Here is a 24520-nt window from a genome sequence, read left to right as displayed (position 1 = left end):
ATCTATACATGTATATCCTTGATGGGCATGGAGAAAAATGGAAGGCAGTAGCTTTTATGCTTATCATTCAGAGTTTTATTTGGTTCAAGTTAACACCCACACTGATTTTAGAGATCTCATGCAGCAACTGGACCATAGAACTTGAGAAGGGGATTGGGGATTTATTCATAAACAGGAAGTGACATCACTGCACAACAGAAAGTGCAAAAGCTTGGGTGTAGTGTTAATGTGTTACGGCTCACAGTACCTTTAGTATTTTATTAGCATCCCCATTAGCTGTTGCCAAGGCAGCAGCGACTCTTCCTGGGGTCTGCTCTGTTCATTATTTGGTATTTGTTACGCGGTATGCGTTCTACGTAAGTGGAGTAAATGGCTGATGAGGGGTTTTGGAGCACATTTTTCACAAATATTGAATTATGGGGCCTACTATCCAGTGCTCACATACTGTTTGCCTCTGACAGAACTTAGTGTGCTGCTCAAACAAACAAATCCATATACCCTCTCATGACATCTCCTCACAGTGTTTCCTAAGTACCTCTGATTGCTATTGGGGTGAGCAATATTATTGTTATATTTTATTCAGACCTGACCTAAGTCCAAAGCTACACAACCACAAATTTAATCCGCTACCTATATAAACACTGCCCTTACAAGCGAGCAAAATGTTGCTGTTTCACTGAGACGCTTCTAGCCCTATATTTCTTAATGTCTTTTTAAGGAAGTTCGAAAGTGGCCTCTGACAGACTGGCTACCAGGGCTATTGCCAGCCGAGATCATTGTCCAACAGTGTGGCATAACATCACACAAAATCATAAGAAAAAGTGTTTTCATAAATACTCTCATCATCACATTCACTTGCATTTAGTTGCAGAGCTCATTATAATACATCTGTAATATCTCCTGAGATAAAGGGGTGAACTCTTCAAGCATTGCGTGTATTTTTAGGGTCTCTCCGTCTAACAATGACAGTGAAAAACAGAATAAGCAGCAGGGGGGCACTGTTCACCCACTCCCATTCCAAGGACAAATGATGACAATGAGTAACAAGGCAGGTCTCTTTGGCTTCTCCACATATTATTATCCCTATACACCAATTTCTGTTTCTCTCTAATCTCCTAGCCCAATATTAACTCCCTCATAGTTTTGGCTGAAAATACATGTAAAAATGATACAGACTAGTAAACCATCACAACATGTACAAATGAATCAGCGCATGGTAAAGAAATAAAACACAGCAGTTATTGGAAACAGAAATACAACATTCTTTCCTCACTCAAACCCTGTAGAACAGTCTAAATTGGCCTTAGAGAAAAATCTGAAATAGAAACTAGCTTGCTACACCTGTCAATTCCCTACCAACGTAGACACTCCCACAATGCCCTCGTCCAACACAAAACAAAGGCAGATGGCATGGTGAATTAGGTAAGTGATATTGCTGCATACAAATTATAAATATAAGCTTTTTAAAATGTACATTATTATTTTTTTTCTCTTAAAACGATCCACCAAATACACTCAATGATACACACAGACATCCAATCCCATCTCTTCTGCATCCCATAGCAGCAATACAATTAGTTTGCATTTCTCCTAATAAAACCCACAATGTTGGTATTCATTCGACACAAGGTTTCTCATCATAATACTAATGATTTACTTCTAACTTAGAATTTTTGACAGTGGACAACCTCAAACCTATGATCGAGCCACTGTTGTGGTCTGAGTATTAGTGTCTTGTGGACTATGATTATTCATGCAAGATTTCTGATCAAAACATGCCATCATGCAAGTAATTACTATGCACTGAACAAGCACAATTATTTATGTATTTGTTTGGAAATCTGACTGAGTAAATGTAAGCCCTTGGCTCAAGATGACTCCTTAATAAACAGCCCCTTAACCAATCGATGTGAAAGCCCATGTAGAAAAAGCCTTTTGATGTGGATATAACAAAGATAGAATGAGAAGAAAAGTTACGTGAAAATGTTCGTTGTTTTTGTTTTGTACCTTTTTGATTTTTTTTGCCACTCAAATTATGTGGAGATACAAGTATATTCAGCATTAACAAACCAAATAAAAACCCTTACATTAGGCTACTCTGGGGCTTTGTCTTTCTCTCCTCCGTTCTTCTGCTTGTTCATACAGACTGATAATGTCCATAAATGTCCTCCATGAATGTCTAAATTAGTCAAGCAGTATTTCCATGTTTTTCCTACATAGCACTGTATTTCCATGGGAATCCGTTGCTGGCGGGAATCCCACACATTAAATCCCTTATCAGCGTTTCTCATTCATTCCTCTTAGTGAAGAGTTCTGTTCCTTATGTGTAGCCCACTATCTGCCCTTTCGCAAACAAAGACATTTCTTCCATATTTTGTCTGTTTTCATTCCCTTTTGTTAAGTAGTCTAGATGCAACAATGTCACACAGTATGCCTTTTAGTTTAAATCAAGGTCAAGTGTCTTCAAGCTGTAAGAGACTGAGCTGCTTCCCTCTGCATCAATAGTATGAAGTCTGTAAACAAAAGTATTAATATTATTATTTTTCTTACTTGCAAATTAAATAATCTGTACATCTGTGGGTTAGATGGTTTCCTTTCGCTTTGCTTGAAGTTACATTATTATTATAATTATTACTGTAATTATTATTCCAATATTCTAACACTTAGATTCCCTGACAGCTTTTTGGTTTCTGCCCTCCTTCTTCCCCCCCTTTCCTTCATTCTCATCCTGTTTTTCCTTGTCAGGTTTGGTGACACTGTCATAGGAGGGGAGAGAGGCAGTGGAGGGCGTGCCCTCCTTCTTTTCCTTTTCCGGATTCGTCCCCCCATTCTTCACATTATTGTTACTGGCAGGTATGCGCTTGCGTTTGAAGCCGCGTCTAGCCAGGTAGTTTCGGTAGGCCTGCTGTATGATTTTGGCCGACACGTCCTCCTGCTTGCGCCTCAGAGTAGTGGTAATAGGCTCATAAGACACTTTGGACGGGTTCGCCGCAATAAAGCGTTGTTCCATTTGATCCCTTAGCATGTCCAGCTCTCCGGTATCGCCTAGTACCCGCTTGGTGAATGCAAACAGAATGTCGAGGCAGTGGATCCGGTCCCCGCTCACCATGGGCAAGTCCATGGAGATCAGCTCGATGGTGTTGGGCTTTGGAACGCGGAGCGGGTGCTCGAGGTAGTCCGCAAAGTCACCAAGCTTGCCATAGGTGATGAACTGCGAGGCGTCTGGGTCGAACTTCTCCCATATTTCGTAGAAGGTCGTGAAGTCGTCTTCGCTGAGTGGGTCGGCACTCTCTTCAGTTGCAACGCCGAAGTTCTCAAGGATGATGGCAATGTACATGTTGACCACGATTAGGAAGGAGACGATAATGTACATGACAAAGAAGAAAATTCCTACCGAGGGGTTGCCGCAGTCACCCGTATTTGGTGCACCTGGGTTCTCCAGTTGTGGGTCACAGTCTGGGGGATAGTTGAGGATTGGTAACAACAAACCGTCCCAGCCGGCAGAAGTGGTGATCATAAACAGGCAGATCATGCTGTTGCCAAATGTCTCAAAGTTGTACATGTCGTCGATTCCTGCCCCATGCTTGACATAGCCAAAGTTAGACATGCCAAAAATAGAGAAGATGAACATAACCAGGAAGAGTAACAACCCGATGTTGAACAGGGCAGGAAGTGACATCATCAGAGCAAACAGTAGAGTCCGAATGCCCTTGGCCCCTTTGATCAGACGCAGGATTCTGCCGATTCGGGCCAGTCGGATCACCCTGAAGAGGGTTGGAGAGACAAAGTACTTCTCAATGATTTCTGCGAGGAACATACCTGGATAGAGAAGCAGACAGAGAAAGAAGAGGATAGGGAGAAATGTATGATTGCTGATATGTTCTGCAATCTTTCCTTAAAACCATAACATTCTGTCATACATATATTTTTTAAATAATAATAATAATAATAATAATAATAATACAAACTGTCCTGTGACTGGTGGGCCACTAGGGGGAGATGTTAACACATGATCTCACTTTCCCAGGCCTCAAATTTCCTAATAATGTGATACTTCTAGACAGATGATTTTTGATAGAAAATAGAGCATCCCATTTCTAGTACTTTGAATTAAAACGGCAATTCAGGTTCTAGCAATCAAATACCAGGCATGGAAGACAATAGGCAACTGAATGTAGGAGGAAATTGCTCTGACATTGTTAAATATTACTTGTTAGATATTACTGCACTGTCGGAGCTAGAAACACAAGCATTTCGCTACTCCCGCAATAACATCTGCTAAACACGTGTATGTGAACAATAACATTTGATTTGATTTGATTTGAAAGGGATGAAATCACTACTGACCAACAATTGAGAGAATGACCACGACCACATCAAAGATGTTCCACCCAATGGTGAAGTAGTAGTGGCGAAGGGCAAAGAGCTTCAACACAAACTCAGTAGTAAAAATAACAATGAAGACAAAGTTGACCCAGTAGAGGATATTGTCAGTTTCTTCTGACTGAGCGTCCGTCTCCACCATCATGGTCACCATGTTGAGGCAGATCAACATCATAATAGATATATCAAACACCTGCTGCGTCACGAAGTCAAATACCAGGCCCTGAAAGTTATTCTGAGAGAAAATAGAGAAAGGAACGGAGGATGGATAAAGAAACGTTAGTAGATTTAACAAATTAAAGCGAGGCACATTTGGTTAGGGGACATTCTGAAAGTCTGTTGGTTAGTAAAGTTTAGTTTTCGACATGTCTTTTGAATGTTACCTTAATGAGAAAATGCCTAATTTACGCCTCCCCCAAAGTAGCCCTTGGGTAAAAGGAAGAGACTCACCAGTGGTCTTGGTATAGGTTTTTGTGGTTTTTTTGAGCCAAGTTTTTTCATGGCAGTGTGGTATTTCTTCTGCTCCTCTGTCATGAATATATCCTGACCTCCAAAGTAAAATGACACAAGAAAACATCTGGTTACAACCTTGTTGAGCCAAAGAATTGGTGAACTTGTGCTTAACCTACACTGAACAAAAATATAAATGCAACATGTAAAGTGTTGGTCCCATGTTTCATGAGCTGAAATAAAATATCCCAGAAAAGTTCCACATGCACAAAATGCTTATTTCTCTCAAATTTTGTGCACAAATTTGTTTACATCCCCGTTAGTGAGCATTTCTGTTTTGCCAAGATAATCCAGCCACATGACAGGTGTGGCATATCAAGAAGCTGATTAAACAGCATGATCATTAAACTGATGCACCTTGTGCTGGGGACAATAAAAGGCCACTAAAATGTGCAGTTTTGCCACAGAACACAATGTCACAGATGTCTCAAGTTTTGAGGGAGCGTGCAATTGGCATAGTGACTGCAGGAATGTCCACTAGAGCTGTTGCCAAAGAATTGAATGTTAATTTCTCTATCATAAACCGCTTCCAATGTCGTTTTAGAGAATTTAGTAGTATGTCTAACCAGCCTCACAACCGCAGGCCTCGTGTATTGCGTCGGGTGGGAAAGTGGTTTGCTGATGTCAACATTGTGAACAGTGCCCAATGGTTGCGGTGGGGTTATGGTATGGGCAGGCATAAGCTACGGACAACAAACCCAATTGCATTTTATCGATGGCTGTTTGAATGCACAGAGATACCGTGACGAGATCCTGCGGCCATTGTGAGGCCCATTTTTTTTAAGGTATCTGTGACCAACAGATACATATCTGTGAAATCCATAGATTGGGGCCTAATGAATTTATTTCAATTGACTTGATTTCCTTACATAAACTGTAACTCAGTAAAGTCTTTGAAATTGTTGCATGTTGCGTTTATATCTTTGTTCAGTATAGTTTGATCTTATTAACAGGTCCAAGGAATTTGCTTGCTCACACATAATATGCACATACATTTATACACACCCACTCACATACTGTACAAGCTGCTGCTACTCTGTTTATCTTACATCCTGTTGCCTAGTCCCCTTACCCCTATACATAATCTACGGCCATCACTCCACTATTCCTGCACATTATAAATATGGTATTGGAACTGACTTTTAAAAAAATATGTCCTGTATATAGTATGCTTACTTACTTTATTGTGTATTTTTTGTTGGGTTTTGAGTTTGCAAAATAGGCATTTCACTGTACTTGTGCATGTGACATTAAAACTTGAAACTTGAATAAGGAAAAGAGGTCTTATCTTTTTCTTTTGCTGGTTAAAGTTGTCAATGATGACACCAATGAAGAGATTGAGGGTAAAGAAAGAGCCAAAGATGATGAAGGCAACAAAGTAGATATACATGTAGATGTTGTCTTCATAGATCGGCTGGTCCTCCACCTACAGAGAACAGGAAAAACACATTCAAACTCCAAACTCTCCCTCATTACATTCCCCTTTGTGGGTTTAAAAGTCCCTTTCGCAACAAGTTAGTATTGGTAGGTTATTCAGGAACATGTTACATCTGTTCACACAATACCGATCACCAAACAAAAGGGAGACAAATCTCAATTGTCAGGCTTACCTTCCGAGAATCAATGGCGGCATACATTATGTCCATCCAGCCTTTAAATGTGGCCTGTGAGAGAGGGGATATATAGAGTCATGAGAGAAAAGGGGGGAAAGAAAAGTGAGGAAGAAGAATTAAGGTTAAGTGGAAATAAAGGAAATTAGGATGAGGTGTTGAAAAGGAAGGAGTGAAATTACAAGATGAAGGAGATAGAGGTACAGTAGGAAGCTATTGACTGAAAAATATGATTATTGACTTCTGCAGTCTAACTACCGTTCAACTTTGACCTTCTCCACAATGAGAGGGGCAAGCGGCCAAAGGAGTGAAAAGTCAGAACATCAATAGGAAAGACCTTGTACTTACCACTTGTAAAAGAGCCAGGTATCCTGCAGCCACATTGTCAAAGTTAATCTTGACATTCTTCCATCTGACCTCACTGTAATTTGCGTTGATTAGTGCAAAGCACTCTGTCTTGTTGTTGACAACGTCCGGTTTAAAGTTCTCCTCTGAGGTCTCGTTGAAGCAGTAATAATACTTCCCTGCAAACAGGTTTACCCCCATGATACTGAAGATGAGCCAGAAGATGAGGCACACCAGCAGCACATTCATGATGGAGGGGATGGCTCCCACCAAGGCATTCACCACCACCTACACACGTGACCAGGGAAACAGGAGCAGCATGAGATACAACTCACACATATACATATATTCAAACATAAACCCACTCCCTCTCAGAGATAATGGTCATATACCTTACGTGAGTTGCACATCAGTTTGGTTTATCTTGACTATCGCCTTGTACTTTTTTATCTTGACTATTTCCTTATATGTTGCTATTACTCATATGCAACTGATTTCACCAACGAGGTGTACTGGTGTTAAATCGGCGAAGCACAGTGAATACTGGGATTGAGGTCCCATTTTTGCATAAATCAGGTGTACCTATTGATAATGAGTATGCAGATCATATACACTCTTTGAAGTAAAGATGCCTAGAATAACCTTTTGAGGTTTTATAAATTGCCACGCCGGTGGAACCTTTCCAGGTCAAAATGTTCCTTGAGGAACCCCTCTGAAAAGTCTTCAAGAAATCCCTGTGTAAAGGTTCAAACCTGCATTTTCTTTAATGAGAAGGTTTCAATTTTGAACCTTTTTAATAATATATTGAAGAGGTGGCAGCCTACTATAAGATTGGAGATGTGGCTTATTGGAGGCGTGGCTTTCAGATAGTTATTTTTGGCCACCCATTAGAGTAAATGTCATTCTTGTTGATCTTGTTAAGTTTGTACTTCAATTTTATTGGAATATGTAACATACATAAATATTATATGATGATATTCATTTGATGCCTTTTGACTAAGCTCAAGTGGTTAGAGGGTGCCTTTTGATTTAAGTAGAATTTTGTTAATATTGTATTTTGTTCAGATTTACCTTTGTTTCTTCTTGTTTTTTGGCAACCAGGTGGAGTGGCTGTCGAGGGAACTACAGGTGCATTTCAGGTTGTTAGTGATGTGGCCGCAGAGGAACTTGAAGCGTTTGACCCTCTCCACTGCAGCCCTGTCGATGTGGATGGGGGTGTGCTCTCTCTGCTGTCTCCTGTAATCCATGATCAGCTCCTTCGTTTTGTTGCTGTATGAGGGAGAGGTTATTTTCCTGGCACCACTCTGCCCGGGCTCTCACCGCCCCCTGTAGGCTGTCTCATAGTTGTTGGTATTCAGGCCTACCACTGTTGTGTCATCAGCAAACTTGATGATTGAGTTGGAGACGTGCGTGGCCACGCAGTCATGGGTGAACAGGGAGGATCAGCGTGGCGGAGGTGTAGTTGCCTACCTTCACCACTTGGGGTTGGCCCGTCAGGAAGTCCAGGACCCAGTTGCACAGGGAAAGGTTCAGGCCCAAGGCCCTGAGCTTAGTGATGAGCTTGGAGGGCACTATGATGTTGAAGCCTAAGTTGATGAACAGCGTTCTTACATAGGTATTTCTCTTGTCCAGGTGGGATAGGATGATTGTGTCGTTTGTGGATCTGTTGGGGCGATATGCGAATTGTAGTGGGTCTAGGGTCTTGGGTAAGGTGGTCCTTAACTTGCCTCTCAAAGCACTTCATGATGATGACAGAAGTGAGTGCTACAGGGCGATAGTCATTTAGTTAAGTTACCTTCACTTTCTTGGGTACAGGAACAATGGTGGACATCTTGATGCAAGTGGGAACAACTGACTGAGATATGGAGAGATTTAATATGTCTGTAAACACTCCAGCCAGCTGGTCTGCACGTGCTCTGAGGACATGGCTTGGGATGCCAACTGGGCCGGCAGCCTTTCGAGGGTTAACACACTTAAATGACTTACTCACGTCGGCCACGGAGAACGAGAGCACACAGTCCTCGTGAGCGTCGGGCCCCGCGTTGGCGGCGCTGTTTTCCTCGAAGCGGGTGAAGAAGGTGTTTAGCTCGTCCGGGACGTGGCTGGCTTTCCCTTTATTATCCATGATTGTCTGGAGTCCCTGCCACATGTACCGTGTCAGAGCCGTTGAATTGCGACTCCACTTTGTCCCTGTACTGTTGTTTTGCCTCTTTGATTGCCTTACGGAGGTCGTAGCTGGTGTGTTTGTACATGTCCATGTTCCTGGTGGTTTAATATGGTTGTTCTTTTCACAGTTTTTGGTTTGGATAAATTCTAATCATCACAGTGGGGACAACATCCTCTATGCACTTCCTGATGAACCCAGTCAGTGTATATGCAATAATATTCTCAGAGGTGACCAGAAAGATTTCCCGGTCCGTGTGATCAGAACAATCTTGAAGCATAGATTCCGATTGGTCAGACCAACGTTGAACATTCCTTACCACGGAAGCTTCCTGTTTAAGTTTCTGCCTATAGGTGGGGAGGATCAGAATGGAGGCAGGATCTGATTTGCCGAAGGGAGGGCGGGGGATGGCCTTGTAGCCGTCCCAGAAGGGAGAGTAGCAATGATCCAGGGTCCGTATTGCGTGTGTAGCACAGGAGATGTGTTGATAGAATTTGGGTATAGTTTTCCTCAGATTTCCTTTCCCAGCTACAATAAATGCGGCCTCAGGATATGTGGTTTCCAGTTTGCACATAGTCCAGTGTAGTTCCTTGAGAGCCGTCACAATGTCTGCTTGGGGGGGGGGGGGGGGGGGGGGGGGAATATACAAGGCAGTGACGATGATCAAAGAAAATTATCTCGGGAGATAATGTGGTCGGCATTTGACGGTGAGGTATTCCAGATCGGGAGAACAAAAGGACTTGAGCAGGTGGTGTGCAGGGGACTGGCCCACTCCTTTCCGGAGTACCAGTACCGCAGAACTTGCAATTTCTGTGGAGGTTGTGTTGGGGATGGGTGGGGGATGGGAATGGGCATCGCCTGGCAGGCAGGCAGCCAGAGCCAAACCCAACCCTCGAAAATGTATTGTTGCCATTTATGTGTGATTTCTAAATTTTTTGCTGGCTAAATCCCAAATCACCCCCTTCCTCTCGCCCCTCCATTTGCGCGTTCACACGGCTCTGCCATTTTCACAAGTGTCCCAAAGCTGAGGGAGTGAAAATTATCGAGTGGTAAGGGCTAATTAGACCCTCGGATAGCCACATCAACTGAGCCAGCAAGGCTGCAGGCTACACAGCGAAGTGCTATCCTGACACGCACTGCAATATGTTTGGAGATACAAAAGAATGGAGAGGCGTGCCTAATATGTCACGTGCATTTGTTTTTCAGATTTCGAGACTTGACACGTAACAGATGAAATACCTCCCAAATTAAATGTTAATTGTTACTCAAGTTTAGGCTATATCTTGTAAAACAACAGAGGGGATTTGTTCATTTGAATTTCAGGCTCGTTTCATTATTTAAAAATGGAACATGAATTGCATCATTCAAGTCAGGAGTGTGTTCCGAAGATGATGGGTTTATTGATAACTTCGCCACTCTCTGGAAGTTACCCTCGGAGTTGTGTCAGCAACACATGACAACGGAGGGCCCGCCGATCGAGTTAGTAGGGAGTGGTTTGGGATTCACCATCTGTGTTTGATGCAAAGAAGCAGACGGGGGTCAGACCCTTAGGCAGCACTATCCTTTTTCAACTTTGATAACCACAGTATTGGCTGTTGAATGTGTGTTCTCACATGTGGCTTGTCTATAGCTTATTTTTCATCTACTGTGCAGGGTTTTGAGTTAATGGGTCCGTTGCGTCAACATCTTGCGCAGTTTGGTCTGTTCTGCTTGGCCGAGCCAGTGCCAAGGTCCATCCTGGTGTGTCTGGCGCGGCAATACAGGCTGCAGTGACGCGAGGATGGGATGTCGCACGTGCCATTCAGGGAGGGTGACAGAACACTGAACACGCACATGCACACACGGTCCTGGTGGCTTGAACGGGCTGGTTGCGCCGCGGCGCCTGGGGAGAGGCTCCTCTGGGGGCCAACAGGGTTCGGAACAACAGGATGAGACTTATTTTTTAAGGACCCATCCCAACCCTGCACAACTGATCTTTATTAACTCTAACTGCTTTCAAACTGTAAATTATGTATATTGAGTTCCTGAAAGTTTGACATTTGTTGACAGTTTATTTATGATAGATGTAATGTGAAAATGTAAACAAGTCAATAATTATTTTTTTCTTAACATTGGTGATTACATAAAGTGGTAACTGCTTCAACTTTAGGATTTGCATAGGCTCTTGAAGGATCTCTCTAAGCCTAATTGACGTTACAAAACTGTCAGTGCTCCACCATAAGGTGATGACAATAGATCAGATGACCTGGAATTACATATACTCTTACGGGTGGTCTAAAAATATCTGAAAGCCATGCCCCTACTAAGCCATGCCTCCAGTCCAGGGTTTCTTCAGGAACTCTTTGCTACATTGAAACATTAAAGGTTATTCCAAGAACCCCTCGAATAACCAAAGGCGCAAATATGAACCATTGACTAGCAATGGTTTCTTAAGGAACTCCACTAATTCTAAGAGAGTAGGCCTATCCACATATCTCAGCCATAGAATGTCTGGCCAATCTGTCACAACAGCAGTACAATGGAAAGCGTCTGACACTTCCACCTCTCACCAAACCATGCCCCCCCCCCCTCCTATTCCTCTGTACATTTGATGTTTTAATGCAGGACATCCAGCAGCTCTTAGACAGCTGAGCTGAGCTTGGCATGCACAGTCATACAGGATCATTTACAGAGCCATGTTCCCACCTTGACAAGACAGTCAGAACTGAGATGAGTGGACTTTGCTGAAGGTTTCCCTCATGTGTAGTGATTATGGCAAATGACCTCAATAACTACACCTATTTAGTTACCTTGATGAGTAGACTAGGGAGTTAACCTCACTAAATGGATATCATAATAATGTAATGATGGACCTGGTTCCCTCTTCGTAACTAAGCCTACTAAATTCTTTGAAGATGTTATGAGTGTACCTTATCAATAAGTGAGTGTAAAAATAACAAATAAACTACTACTATTGTCAGTGGTTGTTGTTCTGTTTTTCTGTTATTGTCGACTGCTGTTGCCAAGAAGGGAAACATGGCTCTCTGGTGTATGTGTATTACATGCATGTTACATGGAGTAAATGTTTCAGGCATTATCAGTCAAATATTAGCACAATGATCCTGTATTATGGAGGTTTAGGGCTCTATTCAATCTGTATCGCTGAAGCTTTACAGATTGCGGGATAGAAACTAAAAGGTAATTTCCGATTGAGACGACATATGCAGCGTTTACCGTGAATGGCAGGAACTGTGAGGGGACACACACACAAACGCACACACAGACACACTAACGCACACATACATTTAATTTTTTTATTTTTTGTTGTTGTATTGTTTGTACATCGTTGTATTTTTTATTTGTGTGACTGTGTCTATCAGTGTATCAGTGTTTTGTTACTTGTCATGTTTTGTATTTTCGATGTTGAGCTTGCTGTGGGCCAGCCTACACAGGCCCAACACAGGCTAGCCCACATCAAGCCCAGCATGGGCTAGCCCACACCAGCTACTTCATAATGTAGAGGTGGGGGCTCATTATTTGTAGGTGTGGTGTGCACACGGGCTAGCCACACCAGCCCAACACAGGCTAGCCCGTGTTGGGCTGGTGTGGGCTTGGTGTGGGAAAGCCCATGCTGGGCTGGTGTGAGTTTGTTGTGGGCTAGCCTGTGTTGGGCTGGTGTAGGCTGGCCTGTGTTGGGCTGATGTGGACTTGGTGTGGGCTAGCCAGTGTTAGGTTGGTGTAGGATGGCCTGTGTTTGGCTATGTGTGGGATTGGTGTGGGCTAGCCTGTGTTGGGCTGGTGCTGGTGATGGCTAGCCAATGTCATTAAAGATGGATTAGTATGAAAAAGCCCAGAAACTGCTTCTCCAATATAAATCCCTGATCATACTTGTAGGCGATGTCATGGCGACGTTAGCTAGCTAAGCTCATGTGCTGAAACACGTCATTGGGTCTAACAGTCGTGTCGCACCGAACTGTGCATGCCGTCAAATCAAAGACACTCCTTCGATATGAAGTTGTTTTGATAAAAATTAAAACATGTCAGTTTGTCCCTTTCACAAGGTTGGAGTAATTACATGTTCAGCTACTTTAATACTTTTTTAGAAATTGAATTTTTACAACTAAGGACACATTTTTCACTTCTCTCATTGACATCCCAAACCCCGGTCTGGTCTGTCAAAATATCGTCCTGTTGGGCCTCTGGGTTTGAAAACTCTGTGATGTTGGGCTGGTGTGGGGTTCATGTGGGCTAGTCTTTGTTGGGTTGGTGATGGCTAGCCCATGTTGGGCTGGTGTGGGCTTGGTGTGGGCTAGCCTGTGCTGGGCTAGCCCATGTTGGGCTGGTGTGGGCTTGGTGTGGGCTAGCCCGTGCACACCTTGCCCACTGAATACCCACATGGGTCCAATAGGGTCATGTTTTCTGGGGTGATTCTTGTAAGTCATGTGTTACATTGGAAGGTTAGAGTGAGACACGTGAAACAGTAGTTGAAGGAACAGGGTACAGGGAGGATCTCTTGCTTGAAAGCCCTTGATAGTAAAAGTGAGAGCTCTAAATTAAGTACAATAGATTGCTAATTTCAGTGGATAAAATTACATACCATTCATATGGGATGAGTGATTTCATTCTCCAGTCTTCTTTCACAAGTTCTACATCTCTACTCTGTTTTGACATTGTAATGAGGCAGCTTTGCAACATATTGCCATTTTACCAATCAACATTTTATCATTACAATTAACCTGAAATTCCTTTCAAACTGATACTATATCAATCCATATTTTAGATAATCATTGCTTTCTTATTATATCAGCTGCACCATGACTTTCTGAAATGATATATTTTCATGTAAATGGCGTGTCACTAACCACATTTCCATCCACAGTTTTAATGCGAGTAAAGTCATACTGTATAAAATAAAATCACGACAGCTATGATAATTTTATAAATGTCTGCAGATAATTGGTTCCGTTTGACATGGTGGGATCTTTTTGTGTCTGTAAAATGTATAATGCAAGAAATGAGAGTGGAAAAGTCTTTAGGCGCAAATATTGATAATAACCATCATATCGAAGTAAACTTGTATCCCTTTCATACTAAGACGTTTTTCTGCCAACTTTATCATACCGCCAACTTTTTTCTGCCTTTTCTTTATATCTCAAAGGCATTGCCTCTTGCAGGTATCAAAGCCAAAACTTGTATTTCCGCCAAACGACCTAGCAATCATTTTGGTAAAGTTCTGCCTACGGCTTAGTATGAAACGTAGCCGTAATGCTGAGGTGGCTTTGGCATGCACTACGCTCTTAAACTCTTGATGGTTGCTAGGCAGTGCACATTAACCATCCTCCTGCCAGTTCTAAACTTTGCAAGGCATGCCACTTTGTCCATCTCTCCGCATCTCCCACCACTAAGCATGAACTGTTTTCTTAACCACAACTAGATGGATCCATAAATACTTACTGTGGTAAATAAATATCACTGAATGACGAAAATATTGGAATAAAGTAGGATAATGCAATTGAAGGCATGTAGGCCTATCAAATTGTTGTTTACTGAAACTCCCAAAGTCATCCAATCCTTGTAATAATTTGAAGCAATTACCTACCCACGTGTGGTCAACTAGATGGTAATTTCAGCACCGTTTTGATTGGGACAGCGCCATTGTGCTGCTTTGAGACAAGCGTGGGGACTCGTCTTGATAAATCAATAAATGTCCGATTTTTGTTTTCCCTGAATCTCCGTTTGGATGTTGGTTTGGTTACAATTAGGCTGGGGAAATGTTAGCTAAGTTGAGGTGAGTGCTGTCCATGATCATCTTGTCTAGTTCATTATAGCATGCATTGGTGCTGTAACTGTTGAATGGACATGCAGAAGGACCAGCTGCCTGGTGTTTTAGATCTTACCCTCATCCCTTCAAAACGAGACAGGGCCCTAAGGGGCCTCAAGGCCCTCAATGTCCGTAGTGATTTAACGGGCCCTAGATCGGAGTAGCCCATCGCATTAGCTATAAGAGTGATTATAGACACCTATACAGAGACAGAGAGAGGAAGAGAGAAGGAAGAGAGAGGGTCCAAACAGTTAGAAAGGGTAACAGAGAGATAGACTCTACTGGACCAATTTTGATTGTTGTTTTGGTTTAGTTTGTAACGCAGGTGAAGCTTGAAAATAAGCTCTATAGTATACCTGGTTAGAAACTTGTGGTTGACAGAGAAATAGGGGGAAAATAAGTGGAGAGAAAAAGAGGTAGCAGAATCAAACAAATGGGAAATTGGAGAGGAGAAATGCGTTCACAAAAATTCACTCAATATGACACAAGACACAGTATATGTACAATATTCACACAATTCACAAAGTACCAGTTGAGTATAAGAATGGAGATGGGAGCCAGGAGGGTGAGGGCGGTAGTGGGGACGAGTAGGAGAGAGGACAACCTGTGAAAGGGAGAGTCCCGAGACAAAACCACAAGAACCTTACCCTGGCCCCTCAACCACCGGCCCCCAAGCCAAGTCCCTCTCGTCTGCAGTACAACACCCCTTTTAATTTTAAGAGAGACACGGTTACAGGTACCTGCGAGAGAAGGTACAGGTTGAATGTGCACATCCCTGAGCCATCTCATACTCACATTTAGTTCTATTCTAGACCACAAATGGAACTCATGAGGGAGCCATAGCCTACATAAGGTGACGCAAGGGACGCAAGATGTGGTTTGACACAGTGGTAGAGTAGTTACAGGACAGAGAGGCACAATGAGTCAAAGAGGCACAGAGAGCACGGGACACCACGCCTGTTAAAAAACTTGAGCTCCCTTCCCCTCTGTCTCCCATGACCATCCATGATAATGTGATACTGGCAGGGGGGATTTGGGTCAAGGGCAAACATCTTCCTCTGTTTGTATTCCTCATCAAATGGCATAGGACTCTGGACTGTCAGATGGGCATTGAGAAACAGGGGACAGTTTCATTCAAAGGGATTTGCAAATATGTCTACCAATGACAAATACTATACTTTATTACAGCTCTGAAGGGACAGACTTATTCTCTTCTGGGGAATGTTGACAAAGGCTGTCTTTGAGAAAGAGCTGATCTTTCAGTTTCACTCAGTCATGAAAATGTACATTAGCTATATCTATAATGTACTGAGTACTTCCCATGACACTATGCTCTTCTTTGCCATGGGTTTCTTTTTCTCAAAGAAAATGATCTCTATCACATATACACACAGCCTTTGTCCATGTATGTCCACTGGCTTTTATAATGGCACACTAAAGCTTCCACTGTCCTCTAGGCTACTACACTGTCGTTGCTCTTTGGGGTGATGGTCACCTTCAGCTTCTGTCTGCTTGATGCCCCCTGTAGTAAAGGTGGGGAGTGGCCGCCATGCCTCCCTCCTCTGGCTCTGCAAGGAGAAACTGAGGAGAGAGACATGCACCTTCTGAGTAACCCACAATACACAGGCAGGCACACAAATACCAACAAACACACACAAACACACACACACACGCACTCCCACAAAACCGAGCACAGACATTAACACATACACAAACCATCAGGATTGAGAAGACATTAGTTGATAATGGAGTTTAAGGATTGACTCAGAAGTCATGACTTGACTTACCATCCATCACATGACCCAACACAACACATCCAACAGGACAAATCAAGGGCAAAAGATAACTTTACATTTGCTCTTCCAGAGACACGGGAAGATACAGACACCACAGCCTTCTTTACATAACAGTAGAAAAATGTTACTGGGCAAAGCAACACTGGATGAAAACCCCCCACATTGCAACACCAGAACCGAAGAGAGCTTGTATGGCATTGTGATGTGTCCCATGGGGACAGCGTAACATTTTTCTTTGACTTTTTCTTGAAATGTACACCTTATATAAATGTTAAAAATTGTTGACAGTCCCCGCCATCCCATTTCCCGTCCTGCCTGTCACCCCTACCCCCCACCCCTACCATCCCCTTTGTTGTTTACGTAGTAACGTGCTACTGTAAACCACATTGTTGACTCACTGCTAATACCACACCTCCCATTCCAGGCTGTAATATTCCATATTACAGCGGTTCACTCACAGCAACGACAAGATAGGTCAACTAAACAGCAACAGATAACACACTAGCCCATAGAGTTAGTTAAACAGGGTAGAGAGACACAACGGGAAAGGCCTTAATATCAATGAATGATGCCAGGCTTTTCAACATTTCAGCTGGAGACTAAGTGGAGCATTCAATTAAATAAAATCCACTTAAATGATTGGTCGAATTTTGTTGACGAAGCAGTCGAATTGGCAAATGTTTGAGTTACATACTATACAGAGTATATTTATGGGAAGAAGGGAGGGTTTTGCTATGCCTGCTAAATGTTCTATGTCAATAGGTAATGATTTGATGTCATGTCCATAACCCAGCATCTGCAATCAATATTCAAGTCCCTTATTATCAAAGTTGTCTCAGATCAGGAACAAAGAGTAATTACAACTACAGTGTGGTTGAAGGGAAACAGCATCCAACATGGGAAGATGAGAGCAAAGCTCATCATCTCTCATAAAACGAAGACTGACAGAGAGAGAGCAAGATACATAAAAGACATAGCCAGAGAAGAAGAACATGAAGAAGACAAAGCAAGAGAGATAAAAAGAGATTAAAAGAGAGACCAGCACAATAGAATAAAGGATGGAAAGATGGAGGAAGGAAATCATAAGAGGAGGCAGGAAGTAACATAGAGTCCATTGGAGAAGTTACTTACATCCACAATGAAGAAGTCCAGCCAACACCAGGCGTTGGTGAAGTATTTGACCCAGCCATAGGCCACCCATTTGAGCACCATCTCCAGGATGAAGATATAGGTGAACACGCTGTCTGCGTACTCTAGGATGATCTTGATGGTCTTCCTCTTATTTATGTACACATCCTCAAAGGCCTGGGGGGAGGGGCCAACAGAACACCAGCAGGTTAACAACACTGACGTGACTGGACGTCTTGTCTTATGATTAGGCCTCTGAGTGGCCCTCTCTATGGTTTAAAAGATAGTTTTGACGTTTGCTTTTCCTGTTGAAATATGAATTCTCTGCAAACGACAGTATATAGTGTTAAAGGTGCAATTGGGAACAATAGCAAAGACCATCCTGTCTCAGTCCTCCAAAAAGTGTTACGTTGTCTTTTTTATATACAGTATTGTTTTCTCTACATAATCTTACTGATTGCGTCTAATGTCTTGGGATTCAACTGTGCTAACGTTGATACTGCCCTATGTTCATGGCAAACTATGTGAATGTGAATTTAGTTGTTCTCTCTCATACAACAATGTATTGAATGCTCTCAGGATGTGCAGTGTTTACATAGTCACTGCCCACAGCAGTGAAAGAGGAGGTAGGCTACTGTAAGTGATGGAACAGGTTCTCTCTGTACTGTAGGGTTATTAGTCCACTCAGCTCCACTATTCTATATCCCCTCTGTCCATTCCTGAACACATACAGTGCCTTCAGAAAGTGTTCATACACCTTGAAATATTCCAAATTTTGTCGTTACAGCATGAATTCAACATTTATTAAAAATATTTTTCTCAGCCATCCACACACAATACCCCATAATGACAAAGTGAAAACATGTTTTTACAAATGTTAGCAAATTTATTGAAAATGAAATACAGAAATATCTCATTTACATAAGTATTCACAGCCCTAAGTCAATTAATCTTACAGTCACCTTTGGCAGCGATTACAGCTGTGAGTATTTCTGGGTAAGTCTCTAAGAGCTTTGCACACCTGGATTGTACAATATTGACCCATTATTATTTTAAAAATTCTTCAAGCTCTGTCAAATTGGTTGTTGATCATTGCTAGACAACCATTTTCTGGTCTTGCCATAGATTTTCAAGCAGATTTAAGTAAAAACAGTAACTCAGCAAATCAGGAACATTCACTGTCTTCTTGGTAAGGAAGTCAAAAGAATTGAGAGTGGTACTCAGTACTGTGTTGTATTGGATTTGCCTCGAACATAACACTTTGTGTTCAGGACAAAAAGTTAATTGCGTTACCACATTTTTTGCAGTATTACTTTAGTGCTTTGTTTTAAAACTGGATGCATGTTTTGGAAATTTTTTATTCTGTACAGGCTTCCTTCTTTTCACTCTGTCAATAAGGTTAGTATTGTGGAGTAATACAATGTTGTTGAGCCATCCTCAGTTTTCTCCTTTCACAGCCATTAAACTCTGTAACTGTTTTAAAGTCACCATTGGCCTAATGGTGAAATCCCTGAGCAGTTTCCTACCTCTCCAACAACTGAGTTAGGAAGGACGCCTGTATCGATACACTATCCAAAGGTTAATTAATAACTTCACCATGCTCAAAGGGATATTCAATGTCTGCTTTTAAATATTTACCCATCTACCAATAGGTGCCCTTCTTTGCGTGGCATTGGAAAAAGTCCCGATCTTTGTGGTTGAATCTGTGTTTGAAATTCACTGCTTGACTGAGGGACCTTACACATAATTGTATGTGTGGGGTATATAACAAAGGAGTTGAATACTTATTGACTCAAGACATTTCAACTTTTCATTTTTAATTCATTTTAAAAAATTCAGAAAAACATCATTCCACTTTGACACTATGGGTTATTGTGTGTAGGCCAGTGACAAAAAAAATCTACATTTAATCGATTTTAAATTCAGGCTATAACACAACAAAATGTGGAAAAAGTCAATGGGTGTGAAAATGTTCACTTCAGAAAATATTCACACCCTTTTTCCACATTGTGTTGTGTTGAGATTTTGTGTCACTGGCCTTCACACAATACACCATAAAGTCAAAGTGGAATTATGTTTTTAGAAATGTTTACAAATTAATTAAAAATGAAAAGCTGAAATGTCTTGAGTCAGTAAGTAGTCAACCCCTTTGTTATCGCAAGCCTACAGTTGAAGTCAGAAGTTTATATACACCTTCGCCAAATACATTTAAACTCAGTTTTTCACAATTCCTGACATTTAATCGTAGTAAAAATTCCCTGTCTTAGGTCAATTAGGATCACCACTTTATTTTAAGAATGTGAAATGTCAGAATAACAGTAGAGAGAATGATTTATTTCAGCTTGTATTTCTTTCATCACATTCCCGGTGGGTCAGAAGTTTACATACACTCAATTAGTATTTGGTAGCATTGCCTTTAAATTGTTTAACTTGGGTCAAACGTGTCAGGTAGCCTTCCATAAGCTTCCCACAATAAGTTGGGTGAATTTTGGCCCATTCCTCCTGACAGAGCTGGTGTAACTGAGTCAGGTTTGTAGGCCTCCTTGCTCGTACACACTTGTCAGTTCTGCCCACAAATGTTCTATAGGATTGAGGTCAGGGCTTTGTGATGGCCACTCCAATACCTTGACTTTGTTGTCCTTAAGCCATTTTGCCACAACTTTGGAAGTATGCTTGGGGTCATTGTCCATTTGGAAGACCCATTTGCGACCAAGCTTTAACTTCCTGACTGATGTCTTGACATGTTGTTTCAATATATCCACATCATTTTCCATCCTCATGATGCCATCTATTTTGTGAAGTGCACCAGTCCCTCATCCAGCAAAGCACCCCCACAGCATGATGCTGCCACCCCCGTGCTTCACGGTTGGTATGGTGTTCTTCGGCTTGCAAGCCACCCCCTTTTTCCTCGAAACATAACGATGGTCATTATGGCCAAACAGTTCTATTTTTGTTTCATCAGACCAGAGGACATTTCTCCAAAAAGTATGATCTTTGTCCCCATGTGCAGTTGCAAACCGTAGTCTGGCTTTTTTATGGCGGTTTTGGAGCAGTGGCTTCTTCCTTGCTGAGCGGCCTTTCAGGTTATGTCGATATAGGACTCGTTTTACTGTGGATATAGATACTTTTGTACCTGTTTCCTCCAGCATCTTCACAAGGTCCTTTGCTGTTGTTCTGGGATTGATTTGCACTTTTTGCACCTTTTCATCTCTAGGAGACAGAACGCGTCTCCTTCCTGAGCGGTATGGCGGCTGCCTGGTCCCATGGTGTTTATACTTGCGTACTATTTTTTGTACAGATGAACGTGGTACCTTCAGGCGTTTGGAAATTGCTCCCAAGAATGAACCAGACTTGTAGAGGTCTACCATTTGTTTTCTGAGGTCTTGGCTGATTTCTTTTGATTTTCCCATGATGACAAGTAAAGAGGCACTGAGTTTGAAGGTAGGCCTTCAAATACATCCACATCCAATTAAGTCAAATGATGTCAATTAGCCTATCAGAAGCTTCTAAAGCCATGACATCATTTTCTGGAATTTTCCAAGCTGTTTAAAGGCACAGTCAACTTAGTGTATGTACATTTCTGACCCACTGGAATTGTGATACAGTGAATTATAAGTGAAATAATCTGTCTGTAAACAATTGTTGGAAATATTACTTGTGTCATGCACAAAGTAGATGTCCTAACCGACTTGCCAAAACTATAATTTGTTAACAAGAAATTTGTGGAGTGGTTGAAAAAACTAGTTTTAATGACTCCAACCTAAGTGTATGTAACTTCCGACTTCAACTGTAAGTGCAGGAGTAAAAATGTGCTTAACACGTCACATAATATGTTGCATGGACTCACTCTGTGCACAATAATAGTGTTTAACATGATTTTTGAAGGACTATCTCATCTCTGTACCCCACACATACAATTATCTCTACGTCTCTCAATCGAGCAGTGAATTTCAAACACAGATTCAACCACAATGACCAGGAAGATTTTCCAATGCCTCGCAAAGAAGGGCACCTATTGGTAGATGGGTAAAGATAAATAAAAGTAGACATTGAATATCCCTTTGAGCATGGTGAAGTTATTAAATACGCTTTGGATGGTGTATTAATACACCCAGTCACTACAAAGATACAGGCGTCCTTCCTAACTCAGTTGCCGGAGAGGAAGCAAACCGCTCAGGGATTTCATCATGAGGCCAATGGTGACTTTAAAACAGTTACAGAGTTTAATGGCTGTGATAGGAGAAAACTGAGGATGTATCAACAACATTGTAGTTACTCCGCAATACTAACCTAAATGACAGAGTGAAAAGAAGGAAGCTTGTACAGAAAAAAAGTATTCCAGAACATGCATCCTGTTTGCAATAAGGCACTAAAGTAAAAAAGCAAAAAATGTGTCAAAGAAATTCAATTTATGTCCTGAATACAAACGGTTATGTTTGAGGCAAATCCAACACAACACATCACTGTGTACCTCTCTTCATATTTTCAAGCATGGTAGTGGCTGCATCATGTTATGGGTATGCTTGTCATCAGCAAGGACTAGGGAGTTTTTTGGGGGGATAAAAATAAACGGAATAGAGCTAAGCATAGGCAAAATCCTAGAGGAAAACATGGTTCAGTCTGCTTTACAACAGACACTGGGAGACCAATTCACCTATCAGCAGGACAATAACCTAAAACACAAGGCCAAATATACACTGGAGTTGCTTAGACGACATTGAATATTCCTGAGTGGCCTAGTTACAGTTTTGACTTAAATCTGCTTGAAAATCTATAGCACGACATGAAAATGTATGTCTAGCATTAATCAATAACCAACTTGACAAAGCTTGAATAATTTTTAAAATAATAAATGCAAATATTGTACAATCCAGGTGTGTAAAGCTCTTAGAGACTTACCCAGAAAGACTCACAGCTGTAATCACTGCCAAAGGTGATTCTAACATGTATTGACTCAGGGGGTTGAATACCTACAGTGGGGAAAAAAAGTATTTAGTCAGCCACCAATTGTGCAAGTTCTCCCACTTAAAAAGATGACAGAGGCCTGTAATTTTCATCATAGGTACACGTCAACTATGACAGACAAAATAAGGGAAAAAAATCCAGAAAATCACATTGTAGGATTTTTTATGAATTTATTTGCAAATTATGGTGGAAAATAAGTATTTGGTCAATAACAAAAGTTTCTCAATACTTTGTTATATACCCTTTGTTGGCAATGACACAGGTCAAACGTTTTCTGTAAGTCTTCATAAGGTTTTCAAACACTGTTGCTGGTATTTTGGCCCATTCCTCCCATGCAGATCTCCTCTAGAGCAGTGATGTTTTGGGGCTGTCGCTGGGCAACACAGACTTTCAACTCCCTCCAAAGATTTTCTATGGGGTTGAGATCTGGAGACTGGCTAGGCCACTCCAGGACCTTGAAATGCTTCTTACGAAGCCACTCCTTCGTTGCCCGGGCGGTGTGTTTGGGATCATTGTCATGCTGAAAGACCCAGCCACGTTTCATCTTCAATGCCCTTGCTGATGGAAGGAGGTTTTCACTCAAAATCTCACGATACATGGCCCCATTCATTCTTTCCTTCACACGGATCAGTCGTCCTGGTCCCTTTGCAGAAAAACAGCCCCAAAGCATGATGTTTCCACCCCCATGCTTCACAGTAGGTATGGTGTTCTTTGGATGCAACTCAGCATTCTTTGTCCTCCAAACACGACGAGTTGAGTTTTTACCAAAAAGTTATATTTTGGTTTCATCTGAGCATATGACATTCTCCCAATCCTCTTCTGGATCATCCAAACTTCAGACGGGCCTGGACATGTACTGGCTTAAGCAGGGGGACACGTCTGGCACTGCAGGATTTGAGTGCCAGGCGGCGTAGTGTGTTACTGATGGTAGGCTTTGTTACTTTGGTCCCAGCTCTCTGCAGGTCATTCACTAGGTCCCCCCGTGTGGTTCTGGGATTTTTGCTCACCGTTCTTGTGATCATTTTGACCCCACGGGGTGAGATCTTGCGTGGAGCCCCAGATCGAGGGAGATTATCAGTGGTCTTGTATGTCTTCCATTTCCTAATAATTGCTCCCACAGTTGATTTCTTCAAACCAAGCTGCTTACCTATTGCTGATTCAGTCTTCCCAGCCTGGTGCAGGTCTACAATTTTGTTTCTGGTGTCCTTTGACAGCTCTTTGGTCTTGGCCATAGTGGAGTTTGGAGTGTGACTGTTTGAGGTTGTGGACAGGTGTCTTTTATACTGATAACAAGTTCAAACAGGTGCCATTAATACAGGTAACGAGTGGAGGACAGAGGAGCCTCTTAAAGAAGAAGTTACAGGTCTGTGAGAGCCAGAAATCTTGCTTGTTTGTAGGTGACCAAATACTTATTTTCCACCATAATTTGCAAATAAAATCATTAAAAATCCTACAATGTGATTTTCTGGAGAGAAAAAAATCTCAATGTGTCTGTCATAGTTGACATGTACCTATGATGAAAATTACAGGCCTCTCTCATATTTTTAAGTGGGAGAACTTGCACAATTGGTGGCTGACTAAATACTTTTTTTCCCCACTGTATGTAATCAAGATGTATTAGTGTTTTATTTTTCATAAATTTTTACAAATGGTAGGAAAACACATTTTGTTTAGATCATTGACAAAAAATGACAATTAAATCAATTTTTATCCCACCTTGTAACACAACAAAATGTGGAAAAAATCAAGGGGTGTGAATACTTTCTGAAGGCACTGTAAGCATTCTGAATCACCATTGTTCTACAGTCCCACAGAAAGC

General features: G+C 41.8%; 1 protein-coding gene across 1 annotated transcript in view; it reads right to left on the bottom strand.

The window, feature by feature from the left end:
• Positions 1-64: 64 nt before the first annotated feature.
• LOC311138405 (sodium channel protein type 8 subunit alpha-like) overlaps positions 65-24520 on the bottom strand; it is a 75261-nt gene continuing 50805 nt past the window's right edge. Inside the window, exons 11-18 of the mRNA XM_084173076.1 lie at positions 17740-17913; positions 14889-15011; positions 6852-7136; positions 6504-6557; positions 6158-6319; positions 4834-4926; positions 4348-4618; positions 65-3819 (exon numbers count right to left, since the gene is read on the bottom strand). Coding sequence (XP_084029202.1) covers positions 2657-3819; positions 4348-4618; positions 4834-4926; positions 6158-6319; positions 6504-6557; positions 6852-7136; positions 14889-15011; positions 17740-17913 — 2325 coding nt within the window. The 3' untranslated portion in view covers positions 65-2656. The remainder of the gene's footprint in view (positions 3820-4347; positions 4619-4833; positions 4927-6157; positions 6320-6503; positions 6558-6851; positions 7137-14888; positions 15012-17739; positions 17914-24520) is intronic.

Source organism: Coregonus lavaretus (genome assembly GCF_964263955.1).
Source record: "Coregonus lavaretus genome assembly, chromosome: 12".
Taxonomy (NCBI): domain Eukaryota; kingdom Metazoa; phylum Chordata; class Actinopteri; order Salmoniformes; family Salmonidae; genus Coregonus; species Coregonus lavaretus.
Note: the sequence above shows the minus strand (reverse complement) of the source record. Positions and strands in the feature narration are given on the sequence as shown.